Source organism: Myotis nattereri (genome assembly GCF_964212035.1).
Source record: "Myotis nattereri genome assembly, chromosome: 1".
In the NCBI taxonomy this organism is placed as follows: Eukaryota; Metazoa; Chordata; class Mammalia; order Chiroptera; family Vespertilionidae; genus Myotis; species Myotis nattereri.
Window position 1 is genome coordinate 2,064,325 of NC_138075.1, and position 12,071 is coordinate 2,076,395.

The 12,071-nt window shown below is 62.9% G+C and overlaps 1 protein-coding gene across 1 annotated transcript in view; it reads right to left on the reverse strand.

Moving 5' to 3' along the window:
- TDRD9 (tudor domain containing 9) overlaps window positions 1-12,071 on the reverse strand; it is a gene marked incomplete at its 5' end in the record, with an annotated part of 57,105 nt that continues 45,034 nt past the window's right edge. Inside the window, 12 exons of the mRNA XM_081110979.1 lie at window positions 1-574; window positions 1,571-1,643; window positions 2,583-2,701; window positions 3,121-3,259; window positions 3,965-4,061; window positions 4,972-5,081; window positions 6,421-6,491; window positions 7,494-7,646; window positions 8,444-8,704; window positions 9,560-9,649; window positions 9,889-10,101; window positions 10,702-10,813. Coding sequence (XP_080967105.1) covers window positions 473-574; window positions 1,571-1,643; window positions 2,583-2,701; window positions 3,121-3,259; window positions 3,965-4,061; window positions 4,972-5,081; window positions 6,421-6,491; window positions 7,494-7,646; window positions 8,444-8,704; window positions 9,560-9,649; window positions 9,889-10,101; window positions 10,702-10,813 — 1,540 coding nt within the window. The 3' untranslated portion in view covers window positions 1-472. The remainder of the gene's footprint in view (window positions 575-1,570; window positions 1,644-2,582; window positions 2,702-3,120; window positions 3,260-3,964; window positions 4,062-4,971; window positions 5,082-6,420; window positions 6,492-7,493; window positions 7,647-8,443; window positions 8,705-9,559; window positions 9,650-9,888; window positions 10,102-10,701; window positions 10,814-12,071) is intronic.

Here is a 12,071-nt window from a genome sequence, read left to right on the forward strand (position 1 = left end):
GCGTCTCATGCTTTTATTGTGTTAACAGATGCAGCTGCCAGGTAATCTCTGATTTCCAAAATGCGAGCCAAGAATCGTAACTTAAATAAAAACCTAAATCACACAAAACGGAGGCTCCTTTCGCTGACATCAGACATGTTCCCTCGTGGACAGGAGCTGGGAGCCCCACAGGGTTGGAGAAGCAGCCGTGGCACGTGGCGGGCGGGGCAGGGAGTGGGTGGGGGTGGGGGGGACAAGCGAGCGCGGGGCTGCTGAGCCTCCGTCACAGCAGACACGGCTCTCCGTCCGGGCGTCTTTCAGAGCCACCCAGCGCCTCGCAGATTCTGTTTCCAGGAAAGACAGGCTGGGTTCCTGCCCTGCCCGCGGGGCGGAGAGACCTCGGTCCTGCCCGCCAGGCAGGGAAAAGGAGCAGGGACCGAGCTCAGACACAGGCGGTGGAGGTGGCCGCCCGCCGCCCGGGCCGCCCGCCGCGCTAGGAGCTGAGCACGATCAGCGGGTGCAGCTGGTACAGGAAGGTGCTCTTGCCGCAGCCGCCCTCCCGCTCCGCCTGCTCCATGACCAGCTTCGGGTCCACCTGTGGCACAAAGGACACGTCAGGCGCGGCACTGGGCACCGAGGAAAGCAAGTGAGGAATAAAACACACACGCACACGCACGCGCACAGGCGTGAAGCAGCGGGAAGGAGTGAGTCTCCAAGCAGCGTTTACAGATCGCCTCTCCCGCACTCAGCCCACAGCTGTGTCACGTGTCTTCAAATCACTCGAATAGCAGAGCCCTCCCTCGGGCACCCCCCACGCTCCTGTGTGGACGTGACAGTGACTTCACTATAAACACACAAAGCAGCACGTTTCCTAAAATGTTGATCAACCTCAAAATGAAGCTCTGCTCTGAGCTTCACCCCCGGGAAACGGCAGGGGGTGGCTGGGCCCCACCCTAGGTCCCGCAGAGCCTGTCCCAGCAGAGCAGGCTCGGGGCGGCCCTGAGGCTCTGAGACGAAGCTGGTCAAGGGCACATGGAGCGAAGGCACGCGGCCCTGGAGAGGGGCCTCCTCACTGACTGGCCGAGGGCGAGGGCCTAGTCAGCTGCCTTCATCACAACACCCGGCTCTAGAGTCACAGCCTGGACCCCTCCCTGGGCCCTTTTCTCGACACACATTGTACCCCGTGCCCTCCCCTTCCGGGGGCGGCGCCCAGGTGCGGAGGCCCTGCCAGGCCACGACGCCATGGGCTGAGTGGGGCCCCAGGTTCCCTGCGGAGGCCCAGGCCCCATGAGGTGAGGCCAGGAGGGGACCAGGGCTGGACAGGTGGTGCGGGTGGGACCCAGCTCGAGGGTGGCTGTGCGCGGGAGAGAGCAGGATCCGCACCGGCCCTTTCCCAGTCTCGGGCCTCTGAGACGGTGCGAGTGAATGGCTGCTGGCTCCCCCGGGAGGTGGCTGTGACGGGGAGCCAGTGTACGGGGACAGCCAGCGCCCCGACAGCCCCAGGGCAGGACCGGGCCGAGTGTCCCGTCCAGAAACGGGGTCTGTGCGGCCTCCATAACCAGCCGTCTGCTCTCGGGCCGCCGCCACTCACCTGGTTCCACTCGTACGGCTTGTCGGGCCACTTAGGGACCATTCTCGCCCTCGGTTTCAGCTGACAGAACAAACTACAAGTTAAAAAAGGACAACGAGTCACCCACTGCGCTTTTCCTGAAGAGTCAACCCCACACCTTCCTGCGGAATCGCAACCGCAAGGAGTTTCAAAGGTCCAAGCGCAGTCTGTTATGCCCGGGACACTGCGGCCACGGCACGCAGAGCAGGCTCAGGGCGCGGCAGGCCCCACGCACAGGCGGCCCGAGCCAGGCTGCATGGCCCGCGCCCACGCCTCTGCCCGAGCATGGTGACCAGCGGGGACGCCCGACAGCACGACTGACCGGTGCCGGCCACAGCGGTTCTCCCTGCGCACAGACGTGCCCTGCACACCTCTCAGGCTACCTTACCTGTGACGTGTGAACGTCACACACGTTCATGCAGAAGTGTTTTCATGAGGAGCAGCGAGGACAGAGAACCAGAACCAGCCTCTCCCAGCTGCTCCCAGCGCTACACCACGCAGCACAGTGCCCACAGTTACGACGTCCATCCAACGCGGGACACACGCCGCCCGCTCGCACAGCTCAGGGCATGTCCCGGGCACGGAGGGACCTGCCACCAGCCCCGGGTCTGGCTGGGTCTGGCCTCGGGGGTCCAGGCAGGGGCGAGAGGGGGGTCAGGATGCTTGTCCCTGACCTCCATCCTGGGGAGGCTCACAGAGGCCGAGCTCAGCCTGCAGGCCCTGCCCCTAGGGACCCGCTGCCCACTGTGCTTTGAAAGGGTCCCTCGGTTCCATTTTTCTCCAATCACCCCACGTGAGGGTGCCCCCTAGCTCCTGCCCGGTCCTACTGACACAGTCACAGGCGGCTGCTCCCCAGTGAGCTGGTGTCCAGCGAGCTGGGACCTCTAGAGGCCGCCTCAGCCCTGGAGCGTCAGTCACCGCGACCAGCCTCTCCTGCCCCAAACTCCTGGGAGGGCCCAGCCCGCTGGAGGCTGGAGGTGAGCAGACCACTCACCCCAGGAGCTTCTGGCGGACGCTGTCCTGCAGCTGCGCGACCCGTTCTGGGCCCAGGTGCCTGGCCCCGTTGGGCCCGTCGCACACCAGCTTGTTGATCGCGGCCCTGAGAATGTTGATCTGCAGAGAAGGGGGCGGAAGCACTCAATGGTCCTGGGGCAGCTGAGCTCCCTCCAGCTCCTGCTCAGTACCGCCCGGAGCCACCCGCACCTGTGCACCTCCCCCCTCCCCCCCTCCCCCCCCACTCCCCCCCCCCCGTCGTCTCCGAGCAAATTACAGACACAAGTCATGTCCACAGCCACAGCTTAAGAAACAGTAACAAAAAAGAAGCAAAAATCAGCAAGAAAGGTCCCGCTTAGCATCAGACACTTCCTAAGCCCGCCTCCACCTTGAGCCCCACGTGGCTGTGAGCACACGCTCCGTCTTCCCGGATCGCAGGCCCGCCTCTTGCTCTGCGTGCGATGTTGGCACAGGAGGGCAGACCACTGCCGGGGGCGGGGCGGGGGGGCGGGGGGGGACACAACAGGAGGCAGCCTCACCTCGACCACGTCCTCCACGCTGAACTGCACGTCGAAGGCCAGCTCCATGTCGTGCTCGGGCAGGATGGGCGCCCCGGTGGTCGGGTTCCACCCCAGGCCGCAGAGGACCCCGGTGTAGCTCTTCCCCTCCTGGTCAACCCTAAGGGCGAGGCAAGGGTTGGCGCTGCTTCCATGAGGACGGAGCTGACCCCGAGGTCACGGGGTCCTGCCAGGCCAGGCGCAGCCACGCGGCCCAGTGCCTGCTCTCTCCGTGTCCACGTCACAAGCGGGGGGTGTGCACAGTCATAAACGACACAGTGACCGACCACCGCCCAGAGCCCTCCTCCTCCCGCTCAGCAGGGGAGACGGCTGTGTCTGCCCCGCAGCTTCCCCCGCCTCCGCGGTCCCCACGCACCTCCTCAGCGAGGCTGCGGAGAAGGGGCACCCCGAGTGGCACTGCCTGGGTTCCTGCTGACAACTGGCTGCTAGACTTCGAGCCACTCTCACAAGCCACTAACCCCAGTGCAGCCATCACATGGCGTCAGACCCATGTGCCGGCTCCACACCCGTCTCCTCTGCCCGTTTTCCTCGCACTCCTAGAGGCTGCGTGGACCTGCCTGAGCCCCGAGCTGCCTTCAAACAGGTCCAGGCACAGACACCAATGGTCTCTGAGGCTCCCGGCCCGCCAGCACCGGGCGCACGCCAGCACAGGGCGCCCACAAGCACAGGGCGCCCACAAGGACAGGGCACCCACAAGGACAGGGCGCCCACAAGGACAGGGCTCCCGCCAGCAGCAGGTGCGTCGCAGCCGGTTTGCGGCAACCACCTTCTCTGCCGCCCGGTTCCCATCAGAGGCCTGCGGTACCTGAGCTCCATCAGCGGGGCGAACAGCATGCTGAGCAGCGCGGGCAGGCCGGGGATGTGCGGCAGCAGCGACGTCTCCCTCAGCAGCATGGTGGACCCTGGGGACGGGTGTGCGGGGCCCTGTCAGAAGCCCCGCTGCTGCCCTGGCCCCACAGTCACACCCACAGCCAAGTGCCCCCGGGGCCGGTCCCACGGCCCTGCAGACGGACGCCTGTCCCAGTCTCAGCCCAGTGACCTCTGCTCGGGGCCTTCTCTCCCTTCCTCCTCGCGAGGCAGCGGGGTCTGCGGGCCACGACTTAGACCAGTGATGGCGAACCTTTTGAGCTCGGCGTGTCAGCATTTTGAAAAACCCTAACTTAACTCTGGTGCTGTGTCACATAGAGAAATTTTTTGATCTTTGCAACCATAGTAAAACAGAGACTTATATTTTTGATATTTATTTATATATTTAAATGCCATTTAACAAAGAAAAATCAACCAAAAAAATGAGTTCCCGTGTCACCTCTGAACCGCGTGTCAGAGGTTCGCCATCACTGCCTTAGACGCTCCCTGTGCAGCCCAGCGGGGAAGAGCGAGGGGCAGTGCTTCTGGGACAGGGGGTGCCGAGGCTCCCTCTCTCAGACCTGCCTCCCCCACTGCTCAGGGAGCAGCCTGACCACCCGACCACACGCCTGCACCAGCCCCAGGACAGGGAGTCCGAAGGAGCAGGGGTGTGGGGAGCAGTGAGGGGGAGGAGCAGGGAGGGGGAGGAGCAGGGAGGGGGAGGAGCAGGCAGGGGGAGGAGCAGGGAGGGGGAGGAGCAGGCAGGGGGAGGAGCAGGGAGGGGGAGGAGCAGGCAGGGGGAGGAGCAGGCAGGGGGGAGGAGCAGGCAGGGGGGAGGAGCAGGCAGGGGGGAGGAGCAGGCAGGGGGGAGGAGCAGGCAGGGGGGAGGAGCAGAGAGGGGGAGGAGCAGGCAGGGGGGAGGAGCAGAGAGGGGGAGGAGCAGGGAGGGGGCACAGCTGCACTCACCAGTCGCATTGACAGAAAGCGAGGCTGCCACCAGCACCCTCTGGTGCAGGTCCTCGGGGCTGTCGCTGATGGCCACCGAGTTGATGCTCTCCTTCTCGATCCAAACGCGCCTGGAAGGAGGGCACAGGCGCTGTGGGTCCCGCCTGGGCGTGTGGGTGCCCACCCGTGACGGGTCCCCGCGCAGAGGCAGGGAGCACAGGGAACACTGCGTCCCCTCTGCGCCCCTCCCCTGCCCCACTGCCCCTCTCCCTCCCCCACCTCAGTGATCCACCCACTCCCTGGCGTCAGTGTCACCCACGTGCTGACAGCGCCCCATGTCCACTCGCTGCAGACTCCGCCTCTCCTCCCGACCTTGGCGGCCCCCACCTGCACCCCAGGCAGCCGCCCCAGGGAGCTGCGCGTCCCTCCCCATCATCCTGCGGAGGCCACACCCACACGCTCCCGCGGGGGTTCTGGGCCCAGCCCTGGATGCCGTGCGGTCCACATGCCCCACCAGGTGACGGCAACTGGCCTCTCTGTGCTCCTTCCCGGGACCCTTCCCCCCGAAACCCAGCGCCCACCACGGAGCGCCCGCCGCAGGTGCCCTGGCCGCGTGGGCGAAGGCTGAGCCAGCAGGCCTGGCGGGAGCTCCCACTTCCACCAGATCCCGGGCGGGGCCTGTGCTGCTGGGCCCGGGGCCTGAGGAGCCAGGGCTTCCCTTGCAGACAAAGTGACCACAGAAAAATGCACGCAGTAGGGCTGCCCCCGGGCACCTGACCTCACACCAGCTCTGTCGCCCCTCTGCTCCCCACCCAACTCCCCCTCCACTAGCGCACTCTCTCCAGGGAGGCCTCCGCTGCGCTGGACCGTCCCACCTGGCCCTCACCTCCCCCACCGCACACCTTGGCCGCCTGCACCCGTGAGGCCTCAAGTTCTCTGGAAAACCTGCCTGTGTGGGGGGCCCTCCCGGTGCTTCCTGAATGCTGACGCCCCCAAGACCCTCATCACCTGCCGTGTAACGACCGCTTTCTCCTGCTTACCCCACACTGGACCCAACGTTTCTGGGAGGCCATTGGCTGCATTTGTTCACTACTGACCCCCCAAACTGTGCAGTTCTCAGAACCTGGGGGCAGTCCCAGGTTTGCTGAATGAACAGCAAAAATAATAAGAACAGAAAAAAACCAAGTCTTTGATGGAAAATACTCAAAAATACCTTACACAGAATGGCTTTCAGATCAGAGAGAGAGGGAGAGAGGGAGAGAGGGAGGGGGAGAGGGAGAGAGGGAGGGGGAGAGAGAGGGGGAGAGGGAGGGGGAGAGAGAGGGGGAGGGAGGGGGCGAGAAGGAGAGAGGCTGGGACAGTTAGAAAAGGTAACAGCGCCCACATGTTAGGGTGCGGGAGAGCCATTTCTGACGAGCTCTGTACACATGGGAGCAAGAGTGAACGCCCACGGGAACAAGCAAATCGTACCTGAACTTGGATATCCTGGTCAAACTGTGACACTTCAGCTCGTAGGGGTTAAAAGGCCCGTGAAGTACTGCCTGTGCACACAACACACACGTTACCAGGAAGCAAGATACCCCTTAACATGCATTTTAAACCCACAAGTCGGCTCTATTTTAAAAAAAGAAAGGTGCGCCCGCCGGCGGGCTCAGTGGCGGGCTCAGTGGTTGAGCATCGGCCTATGAACCTGGAGGGCAGGGCACAGGCCCCAGTTGCGGGCTCGATCCCCAGTAGGGGGCGCACAGGGGGCAACCCATCAATGATTCTCTCTCACCAGTGGTGTTTCTGTCTCTCTCCCTCCCCCTTCTTCTCTGAGATCAATAAAAAGGTCCTTGTCTGGACGCCCGGCAGGATCCCAGCAGGAAACCATTCCTCCCTCGCCGTGCACACTGCAGAGCCTCTGCCCAAAGGCCATGCCAGCGCTGGGGCGCCCTCTCCTGCAGCGCCCAGCGCAGGGTGGGCAGGCCGGGGCGCAGTACAGGTGGCACAGGAGAGGAGGGCCCCAACAGGACAGGGCGGGGCGCCCTCTCCCCACAGGCAGGCCGCAGGACCCCAACTGGCGCCGTTTCCTCCCCGCTACACAAGCCAGCTCACCTGTGGAAAGGTTGGTCTAAAAATGAGACTAGCCCTGCCTGTGTGGCTCAGTGGTTGAGAGTGCCAGCCCGCACACTGAAGGGTCTCGGGTTCGATTCCCGGTCAAGGGCACGTGCCTGAGTCGTGGTTTGCTCCCCACCCCCAGTCGGCGTGTGGGTGGGAGACAACCACTGTGTCTCCTTTCATCAATGTTTCTCTCTCCATCTCCCTCCCTCCCTTCCTCCCTCTCTGAAAAGCCAGGGAAACACGTGCTCAGGTGAGGAGTAACAACAACAAGTGGCATGCGCTGCTTATGACTTGTGTTTGAGAGACAAGTCCAGGCGTCCCCTACAGCAAGCCCCGGCTTCTCTTGGTAACAGGCTCCCGGGGGAAGGGGCCGGAGAGCCAGGAGAACGGTCGTGCCCGCGCCCCCTGGGGTGGGCAGCGCGAGCGAGGTCAGGAGGTACCTTGTGGTTTGGGGGCCCCAGCTTGTTGGAGGAAAAGCTGTCCAGCAAGACCCGGATCAGGTGCTTCTCGCTGTCCTTCGTGGGGGACGGCACACTCATGTCCGTCATGTGTTCTGATTTGGAAAAGAGACCCTTGAGAGCTTCGTGGCTTTGCTGGACAAAATGAGGAAAGCGTGTTTTACTACAAGAGAAGTCGGTATGAAAAGCCCTTTATCCCAATCTAATCCAAGTGCTTCTCAGGCATGACCTCTCCCTAGCTCGTGGTGGGCAAACCATGGCTCGCGAGCCACATGCGGCTCTTTGGCCCCTTGAGTGTGGCTCTTCCACAAAATACCACGTGCAGGCGCGCACGTACAGTGCGATTGAAACTTCGTGGCCCATGTGCAGAAGTCGGCATTTTGTGAAAGAGCCGGTATTTTGTGGAAGAGCCACACTCAAGGGGCAAAGAGCCGCATGTGGCTCGCGAGCCGTGGTTTGCCAAGCCACAGTTTGCCGACCACTGCCCTAGCTCATCTCCGGGATCGAGGTGTCCGGAGGTAATTCTACCAAAGACATGAGAAGTGGGCTCGGCCCACGCCTGCCATGCCTTCCACCACCAGCGATGAGAGCCAGGCAGGTGGAGAGCGAGGAGGTTGGAGAGCGCTGTCTGCGGGGGATGTCACCAGGACTGGAAGTGTGTCCACAGATGGGCAGCTCTCGCTCACAGCCACCCACCCTCCTCTCCGGCAGGGTCACAGGATGAAACCCCGCCTGCAACAGCAGCCTGGGAGGCGCCCTTCTACCCCGCAGACCAAGAGCAACAGCTGCAGAAAGGATTTTCCCACTTTCAATGTTTGAATGATAGGAAACCAACCTCCACCCCCCAGCCACCATAGTCTCTGAGAAACCTCGCTGACCCAAGAGGGCAGCTCAGGTCCTAACAGGAGGCACCCCGCGCCCCACGTGCGCACCCGGGACTCGTAGCACTCCTCGGCCAGCTCGGCGTGGCCCTCCTCGATGAGCACATCCCTGATGTTGACGAAGTCCTGCAGCCCCGAGGACAGGTACAGGTCCACGTGCAGGACGCTGTGCACCACGGAGAAGACCTTGACGAGCAGTGCACGGCCGCTGACCAGGGCAGCGAAGCGCCGGCTGGCCTCTCCGCTCCAGTGCTCACCGCACACCAGGGACCTCGCCGAGGGGCGCAGCCTGCAGACCTTGAACTCCAGCGCCTGTGGGCAAGGGCAGGGCAGGCCAGGTCAATGAGCCAGCCACCCCAAGGGTCTGCGCTGTGATTCACAGTGCTCTCGTAAACCCACTCTAGCCCGGCCCGTGTGGCTCAGTGGTTGAGCTGGCCCCATAAACCAGGTCACTAGCTCTGTTCCCAGTTGGGGAACAGGTCCAGATTTTGGGCTGATCCCCGGTGGGGGGCGTGCAGGAGGCAGCGGATCAATGATTCTTCTCACATGGATATGTCTACCTCTCTCTCCCTCCCCCTTCCTCTCCGTAACCAATAAAAGCACCGGAGCTGAGTGAGGCTCCAGGGGGAGGGCCTGCGTTCGCTCCTCAGCAGCAATGCAGGTGCAGAAGGACGGTCTCAGCAGGACAGACTGCGGGTCCGGCTGTCTCCGGCCACCAGAAGTCTCCCTGGTTTCAATGTGACTAGAAACCTTACACCAAGTACGAAACCATCCGTGTATATATATTTTTAAATATATTTTGTTGATTTTTTACAGAGAGGAAGGGAGAGGGATAGAGAGTTAGAAGCATTGATGAGAGAGAAACATCGATCAGCTGCCTCCTGCACACCCCTCACTGGGTATGTGCCCGCAACCAAGGTACATGCCCTTGACCGGAATCGAACCTGGGACCTTTCAGTCCGCAGGCCGAAGCCCCATCCACTGAGCCAAACCAGCTAGGGCCATCCATATATTTTAACTCACTTCCAAAACAACACTGGCAAAAACACGTACAATGATACGTTTTTAGGAAAAAGCAGAGGCCCGATTTGGCTGGTGTCACAGAACAAGCCCCTCCCGCTCCAGCCTCGGCCTGCCTCCCGGCCCACCGCACGGGAGCCCGCCCACCTGGAACGGAAGTGCGAGAAGCTGGCCGGGAATCTCCATTAAGAGGTCCAGGTCCACATGAGACTTGTTGCCATAGTCCACGAAAAACACCTACAGGGTGAAGAGGGGCGCACGCTAGTGTGAGGCCAGCGCTGGCCCTCCCGTGTCCACGTCAGCCAGGGCGGTGCACGCGCCCGCTGCTCCACCCCGCGGGACTCTGGGACCGAGCTTCCACGCGTCCGGAGGGAGAGCGCTTCCTGCCGGGCCGCTCGCCTAACGCACAGTATTTCCTATTTCGTTTCCACTTGGGTGAGGACGCTGCCTGAACTGCGCCCGGGCAGCAGACGCACCTCGGCAGAACTCCCTGACACGTACAGGATCTGCGCCCTGAAGTAGCTGCGCTCATCGGAGTCGGCAAAAGGCGCCAGGCAGACCAGGTCCGGGTGCGGGTGGACGGCCAAGGGCGCCAGCTTCAGGCGCTTTATCTCTGCCGTCAGCTTCTTCAGAATCACGGCGTTCTTCTCGTCGATCCTGTACCCCCAGAAGTGCCCCACCTCCACCACCTGCAGGAGGAGGGCGCCGTGAGGCCCCAGGCCCCTGGGCAGGGCTCCAGCTCCAACCACATGGCGGGCTGGGGGGCCGCAAGCTCCCAGCAGCGTCCAGGAAAGGGGTCCTGCGGCAGCCCAGTCTCCCGCCACCACAGCAGGAGCAGGAGGCCCAACCAGGCAGCCCGCCCGCTGCGCCGCCCGCTGCCCTGGAGCCAGCTGTCCCTGTGGCTGCCCAATGGCGTGGCTGCCCAATGGCGTGGCTGCAATGCACCAGGAAGCACGCCTGTACCCCGACTGACATTTTAGCTCACAGACACCCTCAGGAATACCGGTGCCGACGCTAACTGTGTTGACGTAAACGGACATAAATAGTACAGGCCAGGCATATACTATTATTCCAATTAACACTTCCACATGTATCTTGTGGCTAAAACTGATTTTTAGTGTTTTAAATGTAACATTTAAAAATTCCACTCTGAGTCGAGAATGGACCTGTGCTCCTCCTGTGTGCGGCCACATCGGCCACGCCCTCCCAGGTGACTAAGGTGTGTGAGGACCACGTCGTGACACTCGTGGCAACTCTGACGAAGGTGCGGAAGCTCGCGGGACTCCTACCTCCGTGACGTCGACCGTGAGGAAGAGGTCTGGGACCAGCTGGGACCTGCCTGTCGTGCTGAAGGACACCTGGACGGGGTCCACCGTCTGCTTCTGGAAGTCCACGTTCACCCTGTGCGGGGTTGAGAGGAGTCACAGGCCAGTGTGACAGGAAAGGCGTGTGCGCCGTGACGGCACTGCGGACCAGCCCGCCGCCTCCGCGGGACAAGGCGCTTGTCAAACACCCGCCGAGACAGGCTTGGTCCCTTCAGCGCGAGTGTCTGCTGCTTCCTGAACGGCCACACGCCCTCAGGGGTACAGGAGCTTACAGGCTAGCTGCAGGGCTGCCGTGTTGCCCAGAGGTTCGGAGGGGAGCGGCCTGGGCCTCCAGAACACGGCAGCGGCCAGGCGGCCAGGTTCCCGGAGACCAGGAAGAGCCTCACCCTCAGAGCTTAAGACAGCGACCTAACGCTGGAGAGCATGAAACACAGCTTTGCTGGAAATAAAGGTTTCCTTCCTAATGCTTTCCTTTTTACCATAAAATGAAGGGATTATAACAGATCCAGTCCCACTTATTGACTACGAGCAGCTGAGGCAAAGGCACCCGCCAGATGGTCCTTGTTCCAGGCTCACCACACCCCACGCCTGGGCCCGGCAGCCCAGATGGCGCTCAGGACACACACTGCCCTCACCGGCTCGAGCTCCTGGTGGAGTAAACACTCCGAGTGGGAGATGGTGGAGGAGAAGGCCTCCCACGGGCTGTGCGAACAGGCCCCAGCGGCACCGTGACGCTGCACCGAGTGCAGGATCCGAGAGAAGGAAGTGCAGGCGCTCGATGGCCGCTGCCCATCAGCAAGGGCCACAGGCGGGGGCACCAGACCCAGGGCAGCCCACCCCTCCTGGGCACAGGGAAGCCCGCTCACCAGGGAAGGGCTGTCTTGGCGGGCCCGCAGCCAGGTGCTCCGACGCCCTCCGCCCGCCCACTGTCTGCTGAGAACGGAGCACAGTGCACGTTGCTCACAGAGGAGATGGACGGCGAGGAGGAAGAAAGGGGCCTGAGGTTCGGTCCCCGCCGTCTAAACCGGCCAGTGCTGAAGGCGTCCCGCCACCCCCGCGGCCGCACACCCAGCAGCGGGGCCGCTTCACAGTGGTGCGCGCAGTGGGAGCACAAGCAGGTCAGTGGTTCATTACCACAGAGGAGACAAGGGAGCAAAACGACACGCCCGCCCGGTCACAGACCGGCAGGGACCTGGACAGATGCCTGCAAAGCCGACAGGCGCACGAGAAGGCGCTCCATGCCAGCAATCCTCGATGAGTGGCCACGTCACCCCGCGGCGGCCCCAACACGGCCCCAACCGAGTGCTGGGCGGGCGCGGGGCTCAGGGACCCGG